This window comes from Rattus rattus, chromosome 9, assembly GCF_011064425.1.
Source record: "Rattus rattus isolate New Zealand chromosome 9, Rrattus_CSIRO_v1, whole genome shotgun sequence".
Taxonomy (NCBI): domain Eukaryota; kingdom Metazoa; phylum Chordata; class Mammalia; order Rodentia; family Muridae; genus Rattus; species Rattus rattus.
The window spans coordinates 31,490,130-31,516,587 of record NC_046162.1 but is presented as its reverse complement, the minus strand read 5'-3'; the positions used below and the strand labels follow the sequence as shown (position 1 = coordinate 31,516,587).

Below are 26,458 nucleotides of genomic sequence, written 5' to 3'. Positions count from 1 at the left end.
ACCAACCTCACTCCTGGCCACACCAGGCACAGACTTCCTACCCGCAGGGGCACAGACTGTAGGGACAGGAGTCTAAACCAATGCCCTTCCCCACTCCAGCATTTTCCTATGTGATGCTATGCATCTGTGGTCATTCAGAAAGTCACTAGTCTGGCTGGAGTTTTGGTTTTAATAAATTAGAGGTGTTTTATTAGGAAGGAGACTAACCAAGACAAAACCAGGAAGAATGCTCTAGGTAAAGTCCCAGCTATTGTTAGCCAAAGCTACAGAACCACAGTTTATATGTGAGGGATCAAATTAACTCATATCCAATCTGGGTGTGGGCAAGTCTTGATTCAGTAACAGACCCCCAGCAGGGCCCTCAGCCATACAAACAGTTCACACGACAGCAGAGCTTAGCAATTAGCCTGTTTAATCTTGTGACCTTGGAAGATTATCTGGGGTTAGTGAAATAATTTTGAACAGTTAGCAATTTTTTTAAGGATAGCCCAACTGCACCAGGAAATAGTCCATCCGGCCAGCTGACAGAGTACATGCAAAGTAGGAGCAACTTCCTCATGGCTTATACAAGCTAAAAATTAACTTTGGTTTTTGTTTTTTTTTTTTACAAACTCTAACACAGTAACTTTAACAACATTAAACATCATGTTCACCATCACCATGGATTTCTCTAGGAGTGGCTAGGGAGATGATCAACTGGTAACGTAACTGCCTTTCAAAGAGAAAGTTATGACTTGGTTACCCAGAATCCACATAAAAGATAGGCATAGTAGAGTGACTTTGTATTTCCGGCACTGAGGAAGGAGTGAGACAAATCCCTGAAGAAGGAGTGAGACAGATCCCTGAAGCTAGCTTGTCTAATTGGTGAAGTCCAGGCCAGTAAGTGTGTCTATCTCAAAATAAGAAGAATGATATTGGGGTTGGGGATTTAGCTCAGTGGTAGAGTGCTTGCCTAGCAAGCGCAAGGCCCTGGGTTCGGTCCCCAGCTCTGGAAAAAAAAGAAAATTAAAAAAAAAAAAAGTATGTCAACAGAACAACAGGCACAGGCAGGGTTACAGCAAGCTGCAATCATTGAACCATGGGCTCACTGGCTCTGAAAGTCAGTACTGTCCAGCAATAGATGACATCATCTGAAAAGAGGGTCTTGAGATAGGAAAACAGAGTGGACAGTGCGGGGGCGCGGAGCCCTGACACTGGGCTAGGCTACCAGAGTACCCACCACAGCACTCCGGAAGTTGGCCACTTCAGCAGAGCTCCGCCTCCCTCTCTGTTGAAGGATGTGAAACCTTTTCAGCTGATTGTGTAAGCCAGTCACAGAGATCTGGGAACAGAAACTAAAGCCTACCCTCACTGCAGTCCCTTCCTTCACGGACAAGGCAGGTGGGATTCAGATCTGAGGAATGCAGAGCAAAGAGCAAAGACTGTGTGAACCGAGATCTGGAAAGGAATCAGAGAACTCCGCCTTTACCTCCCAGCTGTTCTTCTCTCCAGAGCACCAAGACGCCAACACTCTGTGTTGTAGCATCTGTTTCCTGAACATCCCAGCTTAGAGGATTCCATAGAAAGCTGAACCAGTGACCTCGCTCCCAGAGAAGAGGTGACATCACAGGAGGGCCACTGCCATCACATCACTGCAGGTATGTGAAGGGTTTTAAGTGCAGCTTGACCAGAAATCCTACTTACTTATATGGTATCAAAGGTAGTCTCCTGGTACCGAGTAGTTCTGTTATGGCTGATTTCACTCAGGGGTTGTTCACAGAAAGGCCCTTCTCTGTCTTCTGCACCACAGAGCACCAACCCAACAGCCAGTCAGCAACAAACCTCCTTATCACCTGCCCATCCTGGGTCTGTTGCTCTTCTATTTTTTTCTTTTCTTTTCTTTTTTTTTCCCCCGAAGCTGGGGACCGAACCCAGGGCCTTGCGCTTCCTAGGCAAGCGCTCTACCACTGAGCTAAATCCCCAACCCGGTCTGTTGCTCTTCTGATCCCAGTTTGACCTTGGAGAAAGAAGGCAGATTGTGTGACCAGATTCCTCAGAGTCAATGCTAGAGTCTGTTTGGGGTGGAGGGTTGTTATTGTAGCTTTTTGTAGTTGTTGGGGTTTTTTTTGTTTTGGTTTGGTTTGGTTTGGTTTGGTTTTTGGTTTTGGCTGATACTGATCACTCTGTGTGGCTCTGGCTGGTCTAGAATGTGTAAATCGCATTCCTCAAACTCATCTACTTCTGCCTCTTTGCCTTCTGGGGCTGTGATTAACAGCATGAACCACCACACCCAGCTATGATGAAACTACTTTATTTACCCCATAAGGATAAAATCCTACCCAGAACACTCACTGCTATTTCCTTGTCTGGAAGGGAACCGTGAGAAGCTACTGTTGATGTAACCAGCATTAACAATTCCTTGACTATTGGGGCAGTGGGGTTGGAGCCTTCATTATCATCAAATCATGGTGGAGTAGGCCACTCTTGGGTCTTTGGCTTCTGGGAGCAGCTTCACCCACCCGCTCAGGATATCTCTGTCCAAATTTTATTTTGCTTTTATGAACTTGAAAAGGAGCTTATTTCCTTATAGCTTGTTCATACAGACCGGTTTTTGCTTGGCTCCACCACAGCCAGTCCTGTGGCGCAGCTCTCCGGCTGTCCTCCCTGTTCAAACTTCTCAGTTCCCACTATCCCACTGTCCACTCGTACATCCCTCTACGCTACTATCTATCCCCCAAAGCTGTTTCTTACCCCTCTTACAGACCCGCTTCCAGTTTCCAGGCCTCTGCAAACACTTCCTACAACATAGATCTACACACCTAAAAAATGAGAGGCTGGAATCCACATCTAAGAGAGAACATCAGGTTTGCCCTTCTGACATTGGGTGAACTCAGTTAACGTTTAGTAGCCCGGCCAGCTTTTCTGAAAATTATATATTTGCATTTACCTTATGCATGAATCCAGTTCCATTGTGCCTCTGTGGCACATTTTCATTCTCCATTTATCAGCTGACATGCATCCAGGCTGATTGCATTTCCCAGCTATTGTCTCTGGAGCAGTAATGAACATCTTCCAATATCTGTGTGCTAGGATACAGAGTCCTTTGGGGCTACATTCAGGAATGGTTTTACTGATTCCACAATGGCTGCCCTTGTTTACAACCCCGCAGCAGCAAATAAGGACTCCCCTTACCCAACATCCACACCAGCCTCTGTTGCCATTTTCTCTCTGACTCCTGTGAGATAAAATCCCAAAGTAGCTACAATCCTGTGTTTCAATGGCTGAGGATACTGAACATGTTTTTAAAAATATTTGTATTTCTTCTGAGAACTCTGTTCGGTTACATGCCCCATGTTTTGATTGGGCTGTTTGTTTTCTTATTAATCAGGGTTTTGTTTAAGTCCTTTACATAGTTTGAATATTAATGTTCTGTTGAATGAATTGCTAACTAGGATCCCCTCTCATTGGGCAAGCTGTCTCTTTACTTGACTGTTTCCTTCGCTGTACAGAAGCTTTTAACTTCCCTGAGCTCCTGCTTGTAGTCCATGGCCTTATTTCCTAAGCAGCTGGAACCCTACTGGGAAAGCCCCCTACCTAACCCAACTTCTTAAAGTGTATTTTTTTCCCAGAGTTTTGGGCACCATTTTTTTTTTTTACATTAATAAAATCTTGTTTAAAACAAACAGTCCCCAATCTTCTTAACAAAGTTGCTAAAACACATCAGAACTTGGCCAAAAATAAAAATAAGTAAATCGAATAATTGCACTTCTTGGTGTCTAGTATTCATGTCTTCAGTAATGTATGGGATGTTGAGTACATTAAAGGAGGTTGTAATATACTGCATAAATCCCAGCATATGATACAAGTGAACACACGGTAGTTTTGGATGTGTATCCCTAAAAACCACAAGCAGTTCTGCTGTTAGGAACACAGTTTCCAAAACTGGGTCAAACCCTGACAAAGCCTGTCTTGATGTTGTGATGAAGATGGTGGACTCTTTGCACTTACAGTTTCTACAGCCTTGAGATAAACCAACCATGGATTGAAAATACCTGACGGAAAAGAATTCAGAAATTTCTAGAAGACAAAATTAGCATTTGCTATGCATCAAGTATTGTGCTGAATTGACACAAATGGAGCAGTGTTGTGCTTTATATGATTATAGGTAATCTCAGTGACTGGAGGCTATGGAGGGTGTGCATGGGTTATCTGTACATACTGAGCATCTGAACCATGAGGGCCTGGCTAGTGTCCCTGAAAACCAGGGACAGTCCTATTCCTTTCTGTGTAAATAGAAATCAGTTCAAGAGTTAAAGCAGTTTTATATCTTCATAATCAAGAGATACTAACACTAACACATGGCATTGTGGGACAGAGTCCAGAGTACTGCAGGATCCATGCGGCATCTGGGGCCCTGTCCCACTCTCTGATAGAGCACACACTGCAGGATAGCTTGGGTCAATTCCAGGTCCCACAGGTTTCTAAGTCATGAGAAACACTGGGACTGGGAGGCTCCAGACAGGCTTCCTTGTCTGTAGTGAGGCCAAGACACCACAGTGCTCGGGGCTTCACTCACAGGCTGCAGAAGCAGGAGACTGCCCAGGCGTGAAGCTGTGGCTGTGTGGCATAGTGGAGAATGCAGAACCTCAGTCCCATCTGTAGTCAAGTTTCCCTGGGGCAGGAAGAGCCCCCAAGTTGAATCCCACAGGTTTGTCATCTGAAGCACCAGTTTTTCGTGGTCACACACATGCTACTTCTAGGTCCCAAATAGTTCCTAAGAAGCATTGTCAGTTGGGCACCATTTCTTAAGGGAAAGTCCTTTCTCCAATAAGATCCTTTAGAAGACAAAAAAGAGGAAAAGGAGGAAACAGAAACACAAGCAAAGAAAGTCAGGTGGTTGTAGCCCTGTGGATTTACATCCGTATCATCTGCACTCTCCTGCTTTTTTACACGTCTGCTTTGAGACACTACCGTATGCTTTTGTTACCTCATTCTGAAGCACAGCTTGAAACCAAGTACAGTGATGTTATTGGCACTTTCCCATCTCAGGACTGCTTTGTTTGTCTGAGATCTTTCATGCTTTCAACTACATTTTAAGATTTTTCTAGGGCTGGAGAGATGGCTCAGTGGTTAAGAGCACTGACTGTTCTTCCAGGTCCTGAGTTCAAATCCCAGCAACCACATGGTGGCTCACAACCATCTGTAATGGGATCTGATGCCCTCTTCTGGTATGTCTGAAGACAAGAGACACTGTGCTTGCATACATAAATAAATAAATATTTTTTTAAAAAAAATTTTCTATTTCTATGAATGATGGCATCAGAGTATTGATGGGAAATGCATTGAATCTGTAGATTGATTTTCTTAAGCCAGTCATTTCGATGACATAAATTCTACTCCTTTAGCATGAGTAGTTTTATTTTTTGGGGTTTTTTTTTTTTTTTTAGTGTCTTCTAATTTTTTTGAAACTATAAGTTTTCATTATGGCGGGCTTTTCCCTCCTTGGATAGGCTTATTCCAAGGTAAGTTACTAGGGAAAAGGTGCTGGCTAATGGTGTCAATGAGACTGAGTCCCAGTTTCGTGTTTAGCATGTTTGTCATTGGTATACATGAAGGTAACCAAGATTTGTATGCTAATTTTGAATTCTGTCACTTTGCTGAAATGATTCTAAGATTCTAAGAGTTCTCTGAGGAAAACCTTAGGTTCTCTATGGATAGAACTTTATATTATCTTTGACTCTTCTCTTTTCTATTTATATAACTTTTTTCTTGGTTTTTGTTGTACTACCTAAGACTTCCAATATTGAACTGAATAAAAAGTGGATAACAGGCCACATCTCTTTGTGCTTGCATCCCGCTGGGAGAGAGCTGGTCACCCAAGAGTGCTGACACACCTGAGAGCACAGGTGAACCCACCACTTCTGCTCTGAGGGACCCACCTAAAGCCCTCAGGACAGAGAAAACAAGGAGCACTCTGGGACAAGATCCTTCTGGTTTCTGTCCGCACCAGGAGCTGACCCTGTGCCACAAGTCTATGTACCCAAATCTCATCGGAAAAGAGCTGGTCTCTCAGGAGTGCTAACACACAGGCTTACAGGAGGGTCAAGCCACTGTCAGAGAGAGCTAGACCAGCTAACACCAGAGATAACCAGATGGTGAGAGGCAAGGGCAAGAACCTAAGCAACAGAAACCAAGGTGACTTGGCATCATCAGAACCCAGTTCCCCCATCACAGCAAGCCCTGGATACCCCCAACACACAGAAAGGCAAGATTTTGATTTGCAGTCACAACTCATGATGGTGTTAGAGGACTTTAAGAATGACATAAATAATTCCCTTAAACAGGTAATGCCCTTAAAATACAGGACAACACAAGTAAACAGGTAAAAATCCCTTAAAGAGGAAACACAAAAATCCCTTAAAGAATTATAGGAAAACATAACCAAACAGGTGAAGAAACTGAGAAAAACCATCCAGGATCTAAAAATGGAAATAGAAACAATAAAGGAATCACAAAGGGAGGCAACCCTGGAGATGGGAAACCTAGGGAAGAGATCGGGAGTCATAGACACAAGCATCACCAACAGAATACAAGAGATAGAAGAGAGAATCTCAGGGGCAGAAGATACCATAGAAAACATTGGCACAGCCATCAAAGAATGCAAAATACAAAAAGACCCTAACCCAAAGCATTCAGGAAATCCAGGATATGACAAGTAGATCAAACCTAAAGATAATAGGTATAGAAGAGAGTGAACATTACCAACTTAAAGGGCCAGTAAATATCTTCAACAAAATTATAGAACAAAACCTCCCTAACCTAAAGAAAGAGATGCCTATAATCATACAAGAAGCCTTCAGAACTCCAAATAGATTGGACCAGAAAATAAATTCTTCTTGTCACATAATAGTTAAAACACCAAAGGCACAAAACAAAGAAAGAATATTAAAAGCAGTAAAGGGAAAAGGTCAAGTAACATATAAAGGTAGACCTATCAGAATTACATTAGACTTCTCGACAGAGACAAGGAAAGCCAGAAGATCCTAGACAGATGTCATACAGACTCTAAGAGAGCATACATTGAACCTCACACAATAATAGTGGGAGACTTCAACACCCCACTCTCAGCAATGGACAGATCATGGAAATAGAAACTAAACAGAGACACAGAGAAACTAACAGAAGTTATGAACCAAATGGATTTAACAGAAATCTACAGAACATTTCATCCTAAAACAAAAGAATATACCTCCTCAGCACCTCATGTTACCTTCTCCAAAATTGACCATGTAATCAGTCATAAAACAGACCTCAGCAGATATAAGAATACTGAAATAATCCCATGCATCCTATCAGATCACCATGGGCTAAGGCTGGTCTTCAATAACAACAAAAATGACAGAAAGCCCACATATATATGGAAGTTGAACAAAGACCTACTCAATGACAATTTGGTCAAGAAATAAAGAAAGAAAGAAATTAAAGACTTTTTAGAATTTAATGAAAATGAAGGCACAACATAACCACATTGGGACACAATGAAAGCAATGCTAAGAGGAAAACTCATAGCTCTGAGTGCCTACAAAAATAAACTGGAGAGAGCATACACTAGCAGCTTGACAGCACACCTAAAAGCTCTAGAACACAAAGAAGCAAATACACCTAAGAGGAGTAGACAGCAGGAAATAATCAAACTCAGGGCTGAAATCAAACAAAAGGAACTATACAAAGAATCAACAAAACCAGGAGCTGGTTCTTTGAGAAAATCAACAAGATAGATGAACCCTTAACCAGACTAACCAGAGAGCACAGGGACAGTATCCAAATCAACAAAATCAGAAATTAAAAGGAAGACATAACAACAGAAACTGAGAAAATTCAAAAAAATCATCAGATCCTACTAAAAATGCCTATGTTCAACAAAACTGTTAAATCTGGAGGAAATGTACAATTTTGTAGACAGATACAAAGTACCAAAGTTAAATCATGATCAGATAAACCAGCTAAACAGTCCCATAACTACTAAAGAAATAGAAGCAATCATTAAAAGTCTTCCAACCAAAAAGAGCCCAAGACCAGATGTGTTTAATGCTGAATTCTATCAGACCTTCATACACACCTAATACCAATACTGTCCAAATTATTCCACAAAATAGAAACAGAAAGAACACTACCCAATTCCTTCTATGAAGCCACAATTACACTTATACTTACAACATACAAAGACCCAACAGAGAAAGAGACCTTCAGACTAATTTCCCTTACGAATATAAATGCCAAAATACACAATAAGATTCTTGCAAACCTAATCCAAGAACACATCAAAATGATCATCCATCATGATGAAGTAGGCTTCATCCCAGGGATGCAGGGATGGTACAATATACAGAAATCCATTAATGTAACTCACTATGTAAACAAACTGAAAGAAAAAATGCATGATCATTTCATTAGATGCGAAGAAAGCACTTCACAAAATTCAAAACCTCTTCATCATGAAAGTCTTGAAAAGATCAGGAATTCAAGGCTCATACCTAAACAGAGTAAAAGCAATATACAGCAAACCAGTAGTCAGCATCAAACTAAATGGAAAGAAACTTGATGCAATCCCACTAAAATCAGGCATTAGATAAGGCTGCGCACTCTCTCCCTACTTACTCAATATAGGTCTCGAAGTCCTAGCCAGAACAATTAGACAACAAAAAGGGGTCAAAGGGATACAAATTGGAAGAGAATTCAAAATATCACTTTTGCAGATGATATGATAGTATACTTAAGTGACCCCAAAAGTTCCATCACAGAACTACTAAGCCTGATAAACAACTTCAGCAAAGTGACTGGTTTTAAAATTAAATCAGTAGCCTTCCTCTACTCAAAGGATAAACAGGCTGAGAAAGAAATTAGGGAAATGACACCCTTCACAATAATCACAAATAATATAAAATATCTTGGGGTGACTCTAATCAAGCAAGTGAAAGATCTGTATGACAAGAACGTCAAGTCTCTGAAGAAAGAAATTGAAGATCTCAGAAGATGGAAAGATCTCCCATGCTCATACATTGGCAGGATTAATATTTGTAAAAATGGTCATCTTGCCAAAAGCAATCAACAGATTCAATGCAATCCCATCAAAATTCCAAGTCAATTCTTCACAGAGTTAGAAAGAGCAATTTGAAAATTCATTTGGAATAACAAAAAACCAAGGATAGCCAAAACTATCCTCAACAACAAAAGAACTTCTGGGGGAATCATCATCTCTGACCTCAAGCGGTATTACAGAGTAATAGTGATTAAAACTGTCTGGTATTGGTATAGAGACAGGCAGGTAGATCAATGGAATAGAATTGAAGACCCAGAAATGAACCACACACCTATGGTCACTTGCTCTTTGATCAAGGAGCTAAAACCATCCAGTGAAAAAGAGATGTCATTTTCAACAAATGGTGCTGGTTCAACTGGAGGTCAGCATGTAGAAGAATGCAAATTGATCCATTCTTTTTTTTTTTTTTTTTTTTTCTGTTTTTCGGAGCTGGGGACCGAACCCAGGGCCTTGCGCTTGCTAGGCAAGCGCTCTCCCACTGAGCTAAATCCCCAACCCAAATCGATCCATTCTTATCTCCTTGTACAAAGCTCAAGTCCAAGTGGATCTTGGACCTCCACATAAAACCAGATACGCTCAAACTAATAGTAGGGCAAGTGGGCAAGAGCTTTGAACACATTGGTACAGGGAAAATTTTCCTAAACAGAACACCAGTGACTTATGCTCTAAGGTCAAGAATCAACAAATGGGACCTCATAAGATTGCAAAGCTTCTGTAAGGCAAAGGACACTGTCAATAGGACAAAATCGCAACCAACAGATTGGGAAAAGATCATTACCAATCCTACATCTGATAGCAGGCTAATAGCCAATATAGACAAACAACTCAAGAAGTTAGACTACAGAGAATCAAATAAAAATGGGCTGCTGAGCTAAACAGAATTAACAGCTGAGGAATGTTTAATGCCCAAGAAGCACTTAAAGAAATGTTGAACATCCTTAGTGGTCAGGGAAATGCAAATCAAAACAACCCTGAGATTCCACCTCACACCAGTCAGAATGGCTAAGATCAAAAACTCTGGTGACAGCAGATGCTGTTAAGGATGAACACTTCTCCATTGTTGGTGGGATTGCACGTTGGTACAACCACTCTGGAAGTCAGTCTGAAGGTTTCTCAGAAAATTGGACATAATACTACCTGAAGACCCAGCTATACCTCTCCTCGCATATACCCAAAACATGCTCCAAAATATAACAAGGACACATGTTCCACTATGTTCATAGCAGCCTTATTTATAATAGACAGAACCTGGAAAGAACCCAGATGTCCCTCAACAGAGGAATGGATACAGAAAATGTGGTACAGCTACACAATGGAATATTACTCAGCTATTAAAAACAATGACTTCATGAAATCCTTAGGCCAATGGGTGGAACTTGAAAATATAATCCTTGAGAGGTAACCCAATCAGAAAAGAACACACATGGTCCGCACTCACTGATAAGTGGATATTAGTCCAAAAGGTCAAAATACCCAAGATACAATTCACACAACATGAAGCTCAAGAAGAAGGAAGACAAAAGTATGGATGCTTCAGGCCTCCTTAGAAAAGGAACAAAAATGCTCACAGGAGCAAATATGGAGATAAAGTGTGAAGCAGAGACTGAAGGGAAGGCCATCCAGACACTGATCCATCCCATATTTAGCCACCAAACCCAGACAATACTGTTGATGCCAAGAAATGCATGCTGACAGGAGCCTGATATAGCTGTCTCCTGAGAGGCTCGGCCAGAACCTGACAAACACAGTGGCAGATGCTCGAAGCCAACCATTGAACTGAGAATGGGGTCCCAATGGAGGAGTTGGAGAAATGACTGAAGGAGCTGAAGGGGTTTGCAACCCCATAAGAAGAACAACAATATCAACCAACCAGACCTCCAGAGCAACTAGGGACTAAACCCACCATCCCAAGAGTACACAGGGATGGACCTATGACTCCATCCCCATATGTATCAGAGGATGGCCTTTTTGGGCTTCGATGCCCCAGTGTAGAGGAATGTCAGGGCAGGACAGTGGGAGGGAAGGAGTGGGTGGGTGAGAGAGGGAGCGAGCACCCTCATAAAAGTAGGGGGAGAGATGGAATAGCAGGTTTCTGGAGGGGAAAACAAGAAAGGGGATAACATTTAAAATGTAAGTTTTTAAAAATCCAACAAAAAGGATTTAAAAAGAAAAACAAAGTGGATAATAAATGGAAACCCTTGTCTTCTTGTGCTCTTGAGTTTGCTTGAAGGTTTTCGCAAACATTGGCTAGATGTTTTCCATACATAACCTTTATTATGTTGAGAAGTGTTCCCTCCTTTCCCAATTTCTTCAGGACGTTATCAGGAAGAGGATGTTTGATTTTGTCAGATCCATGGACTCTTAGGAACTAAACTAAACTAAAATTGTCCCCAGCCTAAGCTTAAGTCCTCCCTCTGAGACCCTGTTTCCTAAAACCTACCTGATTCTCCTGTAGCCAACATAAACTTAGAAACCAAGTCTGACTGTGCACCTAATATCTTCCTATTTTCCTATAAAAGTACCATTGTACACCATCCAGCCTTAATCTGCTCTATATAAGAGACATATGTTCCAATTTGGGATATCCAGAACACAGATACAGTTCTGTGTTGCTGGAATCAAGAGGCAACTTGTCATCTGCAGCTGATGTTCTGAAAACTCTCTATAAGGTGACTAGTAAGATCCACGAATGCTGGCCGTCCATCTTACCTTTCTCTCAACTAGGATGATAGAGGGAGAATATTCTCATTTCTGCATAGTTTAGCCCAAGGTTCTCCACAGGAGCAGAACTGTTAACAAGAATCTATATACATTAGAGGAGATTTAATAGAGTGGCCAGTCTAACAGTATGTACGTCCTGAAAGAAAGGCCAAGATGCAGTCCATGAGGCTGAATGTCACAGCCCGCCTTCAGTATCCACTAAGAAATGGGCTCTAATTCCAGAGAAGGAAAGCCTCAGCCGCAGAACAGATAGACTCGCCGGTGCTAATGAGAGGAAGCAGACAAAGAAGAAATGTGTCCTTCCATGGCCCTTTATGTGAGCTGCCGCCAGAAGATGGAGCCCAGATCTAGAGTAGATCTTCCAACCTCAAATGACCCAAAACAGAAAAATGTCTCACAGGTCGCCCAGTTGCTTGGGTTTCAGTTAATTCTAGATGTAGTCAGGTTGACAATCAAGATGAGACATCACCTGGGGTATATTAAAAGACAAATCTACAACACTTACTTAAGTTGGGGTCCAGGAGTTGCCTCACAAACCACACCACCGTACACCAATTGCAGTCAGCCAGGGATAGTTTATGGAGAATTTGCCCCAAGACTGATCGATCAGTGCCACTGACTAGACTTGGGAGCCAACTAACTCTGACCCAGATTCATACAGAGTTTTGAAGCCTGAAATTGGCAAATCTCTGTGCCAAATTCTTCCACCAATCTGTATCTATGGACAGGAGATTTCCTAAGGAACATATGTTGGTGGCATGCTTATACTGCCTTCATTGGTTGGGTTATTCAACTGTGGCAGGGTGCCTTGACTTGCCTAGCATTCATGTCCTAACTTGACAACCAGTTACCCACACACACGACAGAAAGTAGGATGTGGATTCCCAGGGAGGTCATGCATCCAAGCTTATTGTGACTAACTATATAAAGCAAGTCTAATTGACCTCCATTATGGTTTGCTTCCAAGAACAATAAAGCATAGAACATAACAGACTTTGGGTTAACAGTTAACTAGGACGTGAAAAAGTTCCTACTCACAGTACATGAGGAAGTTTCCTTGTAACAGTCATAATAGCATGTGAGCAAGTTTGATTGTAACAGCATAAAATGAATGACTAGACAGGAAATAGATACCCAGTGACAACATAGTTTTTCCACTACCTAGTCTTCCAGCAGCTGTACCATTAGGGAAAACAACACCAAAAATTTTGGAGGGCATGTGCTTTGTTTTGTTTTTCCAAGACAAGGTTCTCTATATAACAGCCCTGGATGTTGAACTCACTTTGTAGACCAGGCTGACCTTAAACTCATCTGCATGCATCTGCCTCTTAGGCCACGTTTCTGGGGGACACACACACACTTTGGTAAGGTTAGCTTCAGTCTGTGAAAGACATCATGGGCTATTTGTCTTTCTGAGGTCTTTTCTCTGAACAACAACTTCCAGTTACACTAACTTTTTTTTTTCCTGAAAATGTCATGGTTTCGTTTTTCTTCACGATGGCCTAGAACTGTATTAAGCATATGTACCATAATTTCTTTGTCCATTCATCTGTATATGAATATCTACACCGATTTGATTTTATAACAACCGTCAACAGAGTAGCTATACCATGCATGTGTTTGCATTTCTGTGGTTTGTTGACTAAAGGTCCTTCAGATTGAATTGAATAGTGTACCTGGGACAGTGATCAAGTTCTGAAGGAACTGCCCCAATTTCTAACAGGGAATATGGTTCCTCCTTTCTACATTTGGTGGTGGTGGTTTCATGGTGGTACCATTCTAATTTTATTGCCTTTTATCTGATAGTTCAGGATATTGAGTAAAAATTTAAGTAAGTATTAGTTATTTCATTGAGTCTCTTCACTGTCTCTACAACTCATTAGCCCACTAATTGACTGAATAATTTGGGTTTTTACTATTTCAGGATTTTTATATTGTCAAAATACTCCACCCCTCCCCCAGTTCTCACATCATTTCTGTTGTCTCATCATTTAGATATCACATTTAAGACTGAGCATTCAAAAGTCACTTACACTCAACTCTTTGACAATTATGAGTTACTTTAAAGCTATTCTTGAAGAAATAAAGTTTCAAAGTTTCATAGATATGAGAAACAAAGTTATAAAAACAAGGTTTTGAGAAATACATCTGGTGGTCAGGATGCCTATGACAAACTTGTGACCTTTCTAAAAGATACGTCTAATGTCATGATGCCCAGTGATATGATAAAGTTTTGGTGATCAAGATTCTGACTAAGCTAATTAAGACAAAACAAAAATAACTGTTCTTGGAAAGGCCCCCTACTCCTCCCTGTGGTAAATTCCAAGAACAACTGCAAGATGTCATCTTGACCCTGCCTGACCACCCAGTTCACTCCCCCTCTAAGGGAAGTGCCAACTTAGCCCTTTCCTACTGATTGACCAAGGCCAGGTGTAGGGCTGGATGAGGAAAGTGACCAACTGAGCCAAGAACAGCCCCTTGAGCAGGCCAGCCAATACCTGACCATTTCCTTTGTCCTGTGCACCATCAATGAGAATGGCCAGCTAACCCTGTTGCTGAAGTCTGCCCTCTGTAATGAATAAAAGTTGTGTGCTTTTTGGGTTCAGGGTTGCCTCTCCCTGTGTGGATGAGCAACCCCACGTACGTGGATTAAAAACCTTATACCCTCATGCTATTGCAGCGGTCACTTTGTCAATCTGTGCTCTGTGGGTGGCGCTCCTGAGGTAAGGCCACTATGGGGTCTTACAACGTTCTTATTTACTGTACAGAGCAGCTTCTATTGCCAAAGTTGACAGCCATACTAATTCATGAATATAAACATAAACATATAAATGACAAATTGATGGGCATTATCATGCCCATTTGACAAAACCACAGTAGCAGCTTCCCTACCAGTGTCTGTGACCACCACAACCACAAGGTTTTAATTGCCAAAACAAAGGGTTTTCAGCACCAAAGAGTGAAAGGAGTTTCATAGAAATCAAAGTCGTAGTAAACCCAAGAAGGATACATCAAGAGTCTCCACATCCTTAGGCTACTCCTTCTGACTGTGAGCTGAGTTCTCCAATTGAGTTTGCTATCATTCATGTCAATTATTGAAGTAAAACTGAAAACCTGAAAGTGAGTGTGCATGTCATGACATGACCTTATTTGGAGAGAGTGACAGAGCTTTGAATTTGGATAAGTTCTTTTCCAGACAACATCTTGGTGTCATAGCTCAGGCTAAGCTCAAATTTGTCATCCATTGCACAACCTCCTTAATGATGGTGTTACAGGCTTGAATTTGGTCTTGAAGAACTAAAAAACACTGTAAAAAAGAAAATAGTCAAAGGTTAAGGAGTGTGAGTCAAACCAAAATTTAAAGCCAAAGCCAGGAGTAAGTGCTGTTCAGTGCTGCACATTTGATTAAAGGGAGAAAGTCCCTATTTATAATGTAGGGGCAGGTGCTGGGCCCTGCTCTCCCATTGGTTGTTCTTGCTGCACTAATTTATTGACCTTTCTGGTTCTTTCCTCCCTTTAGTACCATCGACATTTCCCAGCATGGGTCAGACTTCTTCTTCTACAACCCCTCCAAAGGAGGATCCTGATTTGACCTCCAGCTTTGGCACAAATCTTCAGAATTTCGAGATGAAAACCAAAATCCTGTCTCAGGAATTAATCGCCTTCATCGAATCATCCCTAGAGGGTGGAAACCTTCGGGAAACAGTTTCTGCAATCAGCAATGCTCTGAGTGACATTGAGAAAGCCCCGCTGAACATCGCAGTGATAGGGGAGACTGGGGCTGGAAAGTCCAGTCTCATTAATGCTCTACAGGGAGTGGGGGCTGATAAAGAAGGTACAGCTGCTCCCACTGGGGTGGTCCATACGACCTCTGAAAGAACACCATACACATACACAAAGTTTCCCTGTGTGACACTGTGGGACCTGCCTGGCATTGGGTCTCCTGCCTTCCAACCACATGATTATCTGAAGAAAATCAAGTTTGAGGAGTATGACTTCTTCATTATTGTCTCTTCTGGACGCTTTAAGCATAATGACGCAGAACTTGCCAAAGCCATTGTGCAAATGAATAGGAGTTTCTATTTTGTTCGAACTCACATAGATCTTGATCTAATGGTTGTAAAACTGAGTGCTCCTAAGAGATTCGATAAAGAGAACATCTTAGAGGAGATTCTAAATTCCATTTCAAGTATACTTAAGGAAGTTACCTACCAGGAACCCCCAGTCTTCTTAGTCTCTAACTTTAATGTGTCTGACTTTGACTTCCGAAAGCTGGAAACCACCCTTCTGGAAGAGCTCCCAGCCTACAAACGCCACATCTTCATGCTCACTTTGCCAACTGTTACAGAGTCCACCATAGACCGGAAGAGGGATATGCTGAAACAAAAGATCTGGAAGGAATCCATAATGCCAAGAGCATGGGCGAGCATACCATTCAGGGGGTTGACCCAAAATGACATAGAGATGTTGGAACAGACTTTGAATGACTATAGATCTTCCTTTGGCTTGGATGAGGCATCACTTGAAAACATTGCTGAGGATTTGGACGTGACACTGGAGGAACTCAAGGCGAACATTAAGTCTCCCCATTTGCTCTCATATGAGCCAGATATATCCTTAAGAGATAAACTATTGAAGTACATTAGTCATCCTTACTTTTCAAAGGTTTTCCACTTGCAAAATTATTTCATTGACGCCGTTGCAAGTGATGTTAAACTTATCCTCAGTAAAGAAGAGCTTTTGACAAATAAGGTGAGGTCATTCAACTCTAATGTCTCTAGACAGTTGTTCTGGGAAGCAACTTTCTATTTCACTTCGTTGAGATGTTTCAAAGTGACTCTGATGAATTTTGTCATATCCATTTTCTGCACCTGTTGACGATGCACACCTAAGACCTTTCATTTTAAATCATTTCATTAGTGTGGGGTTTATTTGCTTTGTTTTTAAGAAGTCCTTCAGTTAGATGGAATGCTACTTGTTAATTTTCTTTTGATTCCTATGCTTTGTGGACCCATTTGGGAAAATCCGATGAAGTTTTTCATACCCATTTCTCTTTAAGAGCTTCAAGGTTTCCATCTTATATTAAGTTCTTTGGCCCACTTAGGGTTGGTTTTTCTATAGGGTGAAGGGTGAGAGCCAAGGTTTAGTCTTACCTGATGCCCAGTTCCATTCTTCAAACCATGTGCCCTTTGTGCAGTGTGAGTATTTGGAAGCCTTGCTGAGATATTGATAGACCGTAGATGCACTCTGTTGGCTACATGGTTATGAATATATTTCTCGGTCTGCTCTTCCTGTCAGGTTGTTGGTCTATGGACCTGTCTTCATGCCACTGTTAGGCTACTTTTGTCATTGTGGCTCTGTGCTAGGCCTTGAAATCAGGTATTACAGAGACCCCCAACCCTGTTGGTTTTGATCAATATTGCTCGGGCTAGCTGCAGTCTTCTGTGTTCCCATGTGATTTGTGATTCCACAGTCCAGTTCTATTCTAAATGGCATTGATGTTTTAGTTGAGATTGCATTGAGTCCATAGATTACTCTGTGAAGCATGGGCACTTTGACAACATTAAGGTTTATGAACTAAACAGGGGAATCTTAGCATCTTTTGTTGCCTTCTCTGAGATTTCTTTCATCACTGCTTTGGAGCATGTCACTTCCTTGGTTACTTATTGAAACTCGATTGCTTCCTTCTTTGCTCGCTGTCTACCTTCCCTTCTTCCTACCTTCTTACTCTGCCTTCTTATCTGGTACGTGTGTGTTGTGTCAATTGTAAATGGACTTTTAAGATTTCTTTCAAAATTTTACATTTCTGAATTTCTCAGGCAAATCTTATGTTTTCATTCTAATTTCATTCATTGGTATTTTCTTGGATCTCGTTGAGGTTTTTTAGGTGCATGTATGACATGGTCAGTTTCCTTACGGCATTTCCATACACGTATTCCATTAAACAGCGTCGTTCATTCTTATCTGTTCTCATTCATTCCTTTACCTACTGCCCTCTGCCATGCTCCGCCCTTATCTAGCTAGTTCCCTTTTATCCCCAAAAGTCCCTTCTTCTCGTTCTTGTCAACATACGCTGTTGCTCAGCAGATACATTTCCTCCTTCAACATTTCTCGCCTCTCATGTGACTGAGATTTTTTTTCATTATTTTCAAAGTATTCGACAGAAATTTAATCTACTTCAATTTCTTTGGAATCCTTTTGAATATGTACTTATACACTTATTTGTGTGTGTATAAGTCTTTACATACACTCAGAACAGAGAATCAGATCCCATTGCAGATAGTTGTGAGCCACCATGTGGTTGCTGGGGATTGAACTCAGGACCTCTGGAAGAGTAGCCAGTCCTCTCAACTGCCCAGTCATCTCTCCATCTTTTGAGCTCATTGTTGCCTTGGCTATTTTGAATTGTTATAGTGTTCTTTGTAGCAATTTGTGTTTCTCAATGGAAATACCTACCACGTATATAGGATATCCTTATTAAGAGGATTCCTCCAGAAATGTGTGTCTTAGGAGGTTGAGTTGTTATGTAATATTAGGTTTATTTCCAGCTGGCCATCGCAGTGTAGATGTCATGTCACTATTCTGGTGGCAACTAGTGAGTTTTGGCTCAGTTTAATCCGTGTCAGAATTGTTGAGAAATATTGTTTCAGATGGTCACACAAGACTGGGAATCTCATATACTGCAAGCAACTGTGACATAAATAGTAGGGTATTAACAATGCATTGTACAAGAATTTAAATTCATTTATGTAGCCACACTCACCAGGAGTTCCTAAATATTGCTTCTACTCGTAAATCAATTGTGGGCAACGTCCCAGCATCAGAGAGGCAGTGATGGGTAGAGCTCTGGACTGCTATTCTCAAATAATTACCCTGAGAGATTGGATATTTTAATATATTATTCCTAGTGACAGTAGGATCTATCCCAATGATGCCCTCCTTTCCCGTACTTTTATTGGTGACATGGCTTCCAAAAAGGTGATTAGCTGACTCAAGAATAGAATTCTGTGTACTTGAAGTTCTATATTGAAATCTTCATACACCAGAATATTAGAGCAAACTGAAGACAATCTATCCTGACTGCCTGCATTTTCCTTCTGTTACAACTCTAATTCCAAAGTCCTGTGTGTGTTTCTAACATCAAGAGAAAAGAATATAGATTTATATCCCTCATCCTAAAGTTCTAGTATTTTTAGTATCAGTGTTGATAAACTTTGATCTACAGTCATAGCTATCATGAAGTCTGGTTTTCCACAATTCATGAAATATAGTTTCAATGTCCTTCTAAGACTATAATAACCTAGGAGTATCAGACAAAAAATCAATGTGGCCTAAAAGTCCAAAATATGTAATATATGGACATATATGTAGTATGTGGATTCCTAAAGGAAACACACCTGACCATTATCCTGTTTCTTCTGCCTTAAGAACTGATGCTTCCTCAAGGAAGGGCTTTGATGGAAATACTTTTTTAGTCAGGTTTCTTAACTTTAAAAAAGTCTTTTTTTTTTTTAAGTGTCTTCTTTAACATCTCTTCCTAAGTTTCTTCCTTCCTTACTTTCCTCTGTATCCGGTTGGGATTTTCTTTTCTTTCTTTTTTTTTTTTTCTTCTTTTTTTCGGGGGGGAGGGGATTGGTATTACCCTGAGGTTTGTGGACTGAAAACAGGAACACTCAGACAATTTCTTAAGATTCTGCTTATAACTGAGGCAATCTATCTTCCCTGCTGAAAAATAAGAAATAATATAGATGCATATCTCCTTTCTTTTTTTTTAATTTATTTATTTATTTTTTATTATTATTAACTTGAGTATTTCTTATATACATTTTAAGTGTTATTCCTTTCCGGTTTCGAACAAACATCCCCTCCCCCTCCCCTTCCTTATGGGTGTTCCCCCAACCCTCCCCCATTGCATATCTCCTTTCAAATGAATCTTTTTAACACTTAGTTTTGAAGTTTCAAACAAGCACACATTGCATGTTATGAATACACCCTCAGTTCCTTTGTTCCCCAGACAGGTTCACCAGCACCTTCTTTCTCCCCCGCCACACCCCTGTACAAAAAGAGGAGGTTTATTTTCCAGCATCAGGGTCAACCTTCAATTGGTCCCTCAAGACAAGTGACTAGAAGGCAACTGCGAATGGCTTTTACAAGCAGTTTTTATACTTGTCAAGGGCACAAGTCACCTCAGTCAGGTAAAAGTTCAAACTTATTGGCTAAGCATATTGACCTTTAAATGTATTGGCTAGCAAGCACGACTAAGTACATTCTGAGAATTTTTCTACTCAAGAATGTTCCTGTGAGTAGAGAATGGAACGTGACCTACCCTTAACCCAAGGCAGGAAGCTGGAAGCTGGCCTAGCCTTGCCCCAAGGCAGGTGGATGTAAGGCTGGCAAAAGCCCTGAGGTTCCTTTATACAAGCTCCAATCTTGGAGCTACACTCAGGGCTTCTCTCGTGACTAACTTACATTCTTCAGGTCCTGTCCACACGGTCTCATATTGTTGGCTCAGGACCATCAGCTCTACTGTCCCTATTCTCTCTTTTATGAAGGTTATAAACTTGTTCAATACACAGGGTCCAAAGGTCAACAGTAGCAGGAGAACAATTAAGGGCCCTAACAAGGTGGATATGAGGCCTCCTGTCCACCAGGAATTCAGTGGGTTTTCCCTCCACTCTTAGAGTTACCCTGGGTTCAGAGAGGGGAGTCCAAACCCTGTCCTTCCTAGTTGCTGTCTTCCCCCAGAGTTAGCACCTTCACCACTTAGGGACACTTTCCCCAAAGCCTGGGCTTCTGTTTGTTGGAGCATCATCAGGCCCAGGGGCCCCTCTCCTTGCAATATGTGCACTGGTCCTTTTCAAGGGGTTTTCTGTCTCTCTGGTTGGAGTCTCTCTTCTCTGCTTTCCCTAACTACTATAGCCAAGATTCTCTGTAAATGCCTTTCCTGTTGCTTTTCTTTTATTTCATCTCCCTTTCATCTTCTTCCTTTCTCTTTCTCTGCTCCTTCTCTTCCTCTGTCTCCCTGTTATGGTAGACATTCTCAGCAATCTGTACTAAATCCCTCAATGACTTATCCTATCATCCCTCTTGTCTCTGAAGCTTTTTCCTGATATCTCTATTAGCCAGGTCTATAAAAGCCATAGTGACAGTAGCTTTGTATTCCTCACTGCTGGGGTCATAGAGCGTATATTAGCAGAATGCCTCCATGAGCCACTCTAGAAAGGCAGCAGATAACTCGTCTGATCTCTATCTAACCTCACGTACCTTGGTCAAATTCGTGGGCCACTGGTGGCTGCCTTGAGACCTGTCAACAGAGCCCTGGTGGTAGACCTTAAGGTGTTCCTTACCTTTGGCTGAATTAAAGTCCCAATCAGGTTGGGTTAAAGGGAATCCTGCATCAATGACTGCTGGGTTTTCGAGGGAGCCCCCATGTCCAAGGACACTTTTGTTTTTTCGGGCCTCATTGAGGATCCTTTCTCTCACCTCAGTGGTGAAGAACACTCTCATGAGTGGTTGGATAGCATCCCAGGTGGGCTGATGAGTAAATAAAACAGTCTCAAAGAGATTAATCAGCCCTTTGGGTTAAAAGGGGGTGTTGGGCCTTCCAGTTGTACGAGTTGGCCGAAGAGAAAGGCCAATATTGATTGCATGGCCTGATTGCCATTCTCATCTATGAGCCCATAGGCTCTGAGGGGGAAGGCCACTGTTGTATCAGGTGAAGTGGCCCTTTCGTTCTGGGTCCCCGTGGCCCTTCCCAGTTCCAAGGGTCCCTCCCCACCCTCTCCCCCTTGCTGGGACCGGAGGAAGCGGGTGGTAAAGGGACGCTGGACAAGAGCTCAAGGGAGATCCTTGAGAAGGGGCCATGGGAGCCGGGGCTATGATAGGAGGGTAAGGGAGTGGAGGATCCATCAGCAGCAGATCCACTGTGGAAGGGTCCTGGAGGATGTTCTTTACAGACTTGTTGGTCTCTATGGGGTTCTTCTCCATCATGGCCAGGACCTATGAGAGTTTCAGAGATAAAAAAGTCTTTTATCCAAGAGGGGAGAGTCCTCCACTAGATCCTCCCAGTTAACTATATAGGGCACTTGATCTAGGTGGCCAAGGAATCCTGGCCTAAAGACTCTTTACTACTTTGATCACCTGCAAATCAAAGGTCCCTATGGATGGCCACCCTATTCCAAAGGTGGGCCATTCGGAGGAGCAGAGAGTAACTAGCCTGCCCTTCTTTACTACTACTCACAAGTTTCCTCCTCTTTCCCTATCTTCCCTCCAGTGGTTAACCAGGATGTTTATCGGGGTAGAGTCAGTCTGTCTCATGTCCAAAAATATCATCAGTCCAAGTCCAAAAACAGAATGAGATACCAACAAACACAGAGAAAGACAATCAACACACAAGGCAGTTCACCTCTGCCACAGGCCCAAAAACCAGGTGATCAGTCGACCGGCGAGAATCCAGTCTAGCAGGTTCCAAAAGGAGCAAAGTCCTCTGACTCCTTCCGGGGAGCCTGAAGCGTCCTCCAGACTCCCCACGGTCACGGTGGTAAGGCACATCTGCCAGCCACAATTGACCTCACCAGAGCAGAGGCTTAGCAGCCAGTACTGTACTTAGGAGCCAAAAGTGAAAGCTAAAGACAGAGAGACAACACAGACACTTACAAGTAGGCGCCTGTTGCTAAGCTTGGTCTTTTTTTGCCTCCTATCAGTCTAGTCGGTGGTCGCTCGGGGGAGGGTCCCCCAAATGCAAGATCTCCACTCTTGGTGAATGGTACTCATTTCGAAATGCCCCTGAGTGAGACACTGAGACACAGATCGACACAAAAGCAAGAGGTTTTTTTTCCGGCACGACCAATCTTAAGTTTGTCCCTAAAGGCGAGTGCCTAGGCTACCTCACTTGCACTTTCATGTCATATCTACTGTTGCATGTAATATTAAATTAGCCAACCACGCTAATGCCAGCTACAGTCCAGTAACGTGGTTGGCCCTCCCCCATTAGGAGCTGCAAGCTGTGGTCTCCCCTGTTCCCTGTAGTTCGCCTGCCTCAGAACTGCTCACTATCCTCCCATCCATCCACTCCCTGGGACTACCTGTCACAAATCCCCGTAACCCAGTGAAATCAAAACTCTAGGGGCTTGTAATTTACCGATCAGATTTATATCAGTAAATTCTCAACCCGCAAAACACCCACACAATGAACTCAGAGCCAACTGATATTGATATAATCTGCCCACCTAGATTGGACAAATTGTCCTATATTATTCTATCCCTTCTAAGATATCCATGGCTACCTGTGGCTATTCAAAGCCAGGCGGATCCAGTTTGTCCCCTTCCTCCTCCATCTTCTGTCTTTCTGTCCTCTCTGTCCCTATCTGTCCCATCTCTAAAACTCTCAGCCTGCCTTCTTTTTCCACTGTCCAATCACAGGCTCTAGCCTTAGCTTGTGCCTGCCCTCGCCTGCACATAGACAACAATCTACACTCTACAATATAGCTTATGTATCTGTAAAAAAAAAAAATCTAAACGCTGTGAATGAGAAAATGCATTTCTCTTTCTGAGGCTGGCTTTATTGTCTTAATAGGACTACCTACAGTTACATCCAGTTTTCTACAAATGACATAATTTTGATCTTCTCCGTGGCTAAAAAGAAGTCTATTACACACATATAGTAATGGATCCAACCCTCTTTGGACGTGTCAAGAATCTTTTCTGCTCCCCACCTCATGCCCCTTCTCCCTTTGTTCACAGACTACGCAAGAGAAACTAGAATGGCTGTGCTGAAGGACCAGAGGTCATGAGGCCTAGGAAGCAATGCCCCCAAAGCACTCAAAAGAAGCAGGGAGCCTTTCCATGAGATATGATGCTGATCTATGCCCTTAAGGGTTTTACAACCTATGGGTATTAATTGTGATAGGAGTAAACAGAATGCAAAGACAGCTTAAAATAAGAAGTAAACACTGGTGTAGGAAACCACGTGGATTGATCGTGACTAAAACAGAACAACCTAGGAGGAGGAAAAACTACAGAAGGTAAGGGCTGGATGAGGACACGTGACATGCAGAGCCAGCAGCCAGGAACAGAGAGGAAGGTGTTCTGTTGATAATGGTATCAGCAGCTGAGGTCCCTCTCTACCATAAGAACAAACTCCTAGGCCTTGCCCTGCTGAACTAATAAGTACGGTGTCTGTCTGTCCTTCCCTATTCAGCATCCTCCAGGACACACAGCTACATGCAAGTCTTCCTCCAGCAGATCCTCTCCTTTAACAGCTCAACTTTTGTCACTCGGCTTGAAAAATTTTTTTAAGAGTTTCAAGAAGGAAAGCAAAATCCTCTCTGAGGAAACCGTCACCTTGATCGAATCCCATCTGGAGGATAAGAACCTTCAGGGGGCACTGTCTACAACTAGTCATGCTCTGAGAAACATTGACAAGGCCCCACTCAACATCGCTGTGACTGGAGAAACAGGGGCAGGGAAATCCAGCTTCATCAATGCCCTGAGGGGAGTGAGGGATGATGAAGCATGTGCAGCCCCCACTGGTGTGGTAGAGAAAACCAAGGAGAGAACTCCATACCCACACCCAAAGCTCGCCAATGTGACAATATGGGACCTGCCTGGCATTGGGTCCACGACCTTCCCACCACAAAACTATCTAGCAGAAATGAAGTTTGGTGAGTACGACTTCTTTGTTATCATCTCGGCTACGCGCTTCAAAGAAACCGATGCACATCTGGCCAAAGCCATTGCAAAGATGAACACAAAGTTCTACTTTGTCCGAACCAAGATAGATCAAGATCTCCGTAATGAAGAGAGGAGTAAACCTAAAGTTTTCAACAGAGACGGTGTATTAAAGAAAATTAGAGATGACTGTACACAACATCTTCAGAAGGATCTCTCCAGTGAGCCTCCCATCTTCCTAGTCTCTAACTTTGATGTGTCTGACTTTGACTTCCCAAAGCTGGAGACCACCCTCCTGAGGGAGCTCCCAGCCCACAAGCGTCACATCTTCATGCTGTCCTTGCACAATGTTACTGAGACTGCCATTGACCGGAAGAGGGATTTCCTCAAACAGAAGATCTGGCTAGAGGCCCTGAAAGCTGGAGCCTGGACCACCATTCCATTTGGGGGCTTAGTGCGTGATAAAAAGCAGACGTTGGAAGACACTTTGAATCTCTACAGGTCTTACTTTGGCCTGGATGAAGCCTCGCTGGAAAAGATTGCCAATGATTTCAATGTGTCTGTGGATGAAGTCAAGGCACACATTAAGTCTCTCCATTTGTTAACGGAGAACAGAGACATGTCCTTCGGAGAAAAACTGTTGAAATATATTGAATATATTTCCAGTGTTACTGGGGGACCACTTGCTTCAGGCCTTTACTTTAGAAAGACTTACTATTGGAAAAGTCTCTTCATTGATACTGTGGCAAACGATGCCAAGGCTCTCCTTAATAAGGAAGAGTTTTTATCAGAGAAGCCAGGATTGCGCGTGTCTGACCACACCGAATACTGGGAGGCAGGGATGGAACTATAAGGTTCTAACCTTTGGACTGGCTTCAGTCACTCACTTAAAGCCTACTTTTAAGCAGCAAACATTTTCTGGGAAAGACCGGAGGATTCATCTCTTTTAGAGACAGACTATCACTGTGGCGAGTGGAAGAAGAGTTGTTCACAGTGTAAGAACTGTCTTCCATTAAAGGTCGTGTATGAGAATACATGTTTGTATACATATGATTTGTAATATCTTCGTCTAATTAAACTTGGAGTGTTTGTCCCAAGGAGATTCTACAAGCAGCACCTCACTCTCCTAAGTTAGTAGACTGTGTAACCATTCGTGCTTTTCTCTGTCTGCCTCGATTCCCGAACAATGACACGGAAATTCATTTACTTATGCATCAATGCTAAGCTTGTTCCCCAACTAGCGTATAACTAAATTGACCTGTTTGTACTATTCTCTCTCTCTCTCTCTGAGACGTGGCTGATTACCTCTTCTCAGTTTCATACATTCAACTTCCTCCATAACTTGGTGGTGAATCTCTTCAGCCTGACTCTTTCCCAGAGTTCCCCTCTCTCTCTGCAAGTTGCCCCACCCATTTTCTCCTGCCTTTCTGTGGGCCATTCAGCTCCTTGTTGACAGATGATGCTTTGACGTAGTGCACAAGAGATTTTCATTACAATCCTGCCTTGACAAATTTCTTTTGGGGTTCAGGAAGTACAGGGGGCTGGTTCCCAACACACATCTCCCCATGAGCTGGTATCTCTGTAGACATGGTAACCACACAGCAGATAGGATGATGACCATTGTCCATGCTCCATGCTCCCTCCAGGAAGATCTAGGTAATGCATGGATAAGTGAACACACCTGGAAATCGGTGCAGACAGGGGCAATTTATCCCATACCCTTCACCAGTCAACCAGACGAGTTTGCAATTTGGATTGTAGGCAATACAGGTTCTAATTAAATTGTCATTTCTTGTGATAAGGTCACTCCAAAAAAAAAATACCTTACCACTTCAATCTCCAGGAGGTTGTTGGTACTTACTTGCCCTTACTTGTGAAGGGTCAGCACGTGGAGTTGCTGATAATTAATTTGTGCTTAGCATCCTATTGAGAACCAAGGTCTCTTTTGAACATCTAGCATCACGTTTTGTTAAAATCCCAGGCTTGTTT

General features: G+C 42.3%; 1 protein-coding gene across 2 annotated transcripts; it reads left to right on the top strand.

Annotated features, from left to right (window-relative positions):
• Positions 1-748: 748 nt before the first annotated feature.
• On the top strand, positions 749-25,482 carry LOC116909389. 2 transcript variants are annotated; one of them, XM_032912950.1, is made up of 3 exons: positions 749-879; positions 15,321-16,552; positions 24,000-25,482. In XM_032912950.1, exons 2-3 carry the CDS (start codon positions 15,341-15,343, stop codon positions 25,320-25,322), a joined length of 2,535 nt encoding a protein of 844 aa, XP_032768841.1. In that variant the 5' UTR covers positions 749-879; positions 15,321-15,340; the 3' UTR covers positions 25,323-25,482. The 2 variants fall into 2 exon arrangements, with proteins under 2 accessions (XP_032768841.1, XP_032768840.1); XM_032912949.1 differs by lacking the exon at positions 749-879 and adding an exon at positions 969-1,637.
• The last annotated feature ends 976 nt before the right edge of the window (positions 25,483-26,458 follow it).

Excerpts from the sequence above, each read along its gene's own strand:
- LOC116909389 (XM_032912950.1), top strand. The coding sequence starts at position 15,341 with ATGGGTCAGACTTCTTCTTCTACAACCCCTCCAAAGGAGGATCCTGAT. Across the intron at positions 16,553-23,999 it reads AAGAGCTTTTGACAAATAAG|CATCCTCCAGGACACACAGC; the intron begins GTGAGGTCATTC and ends TTCCCTATTCAG.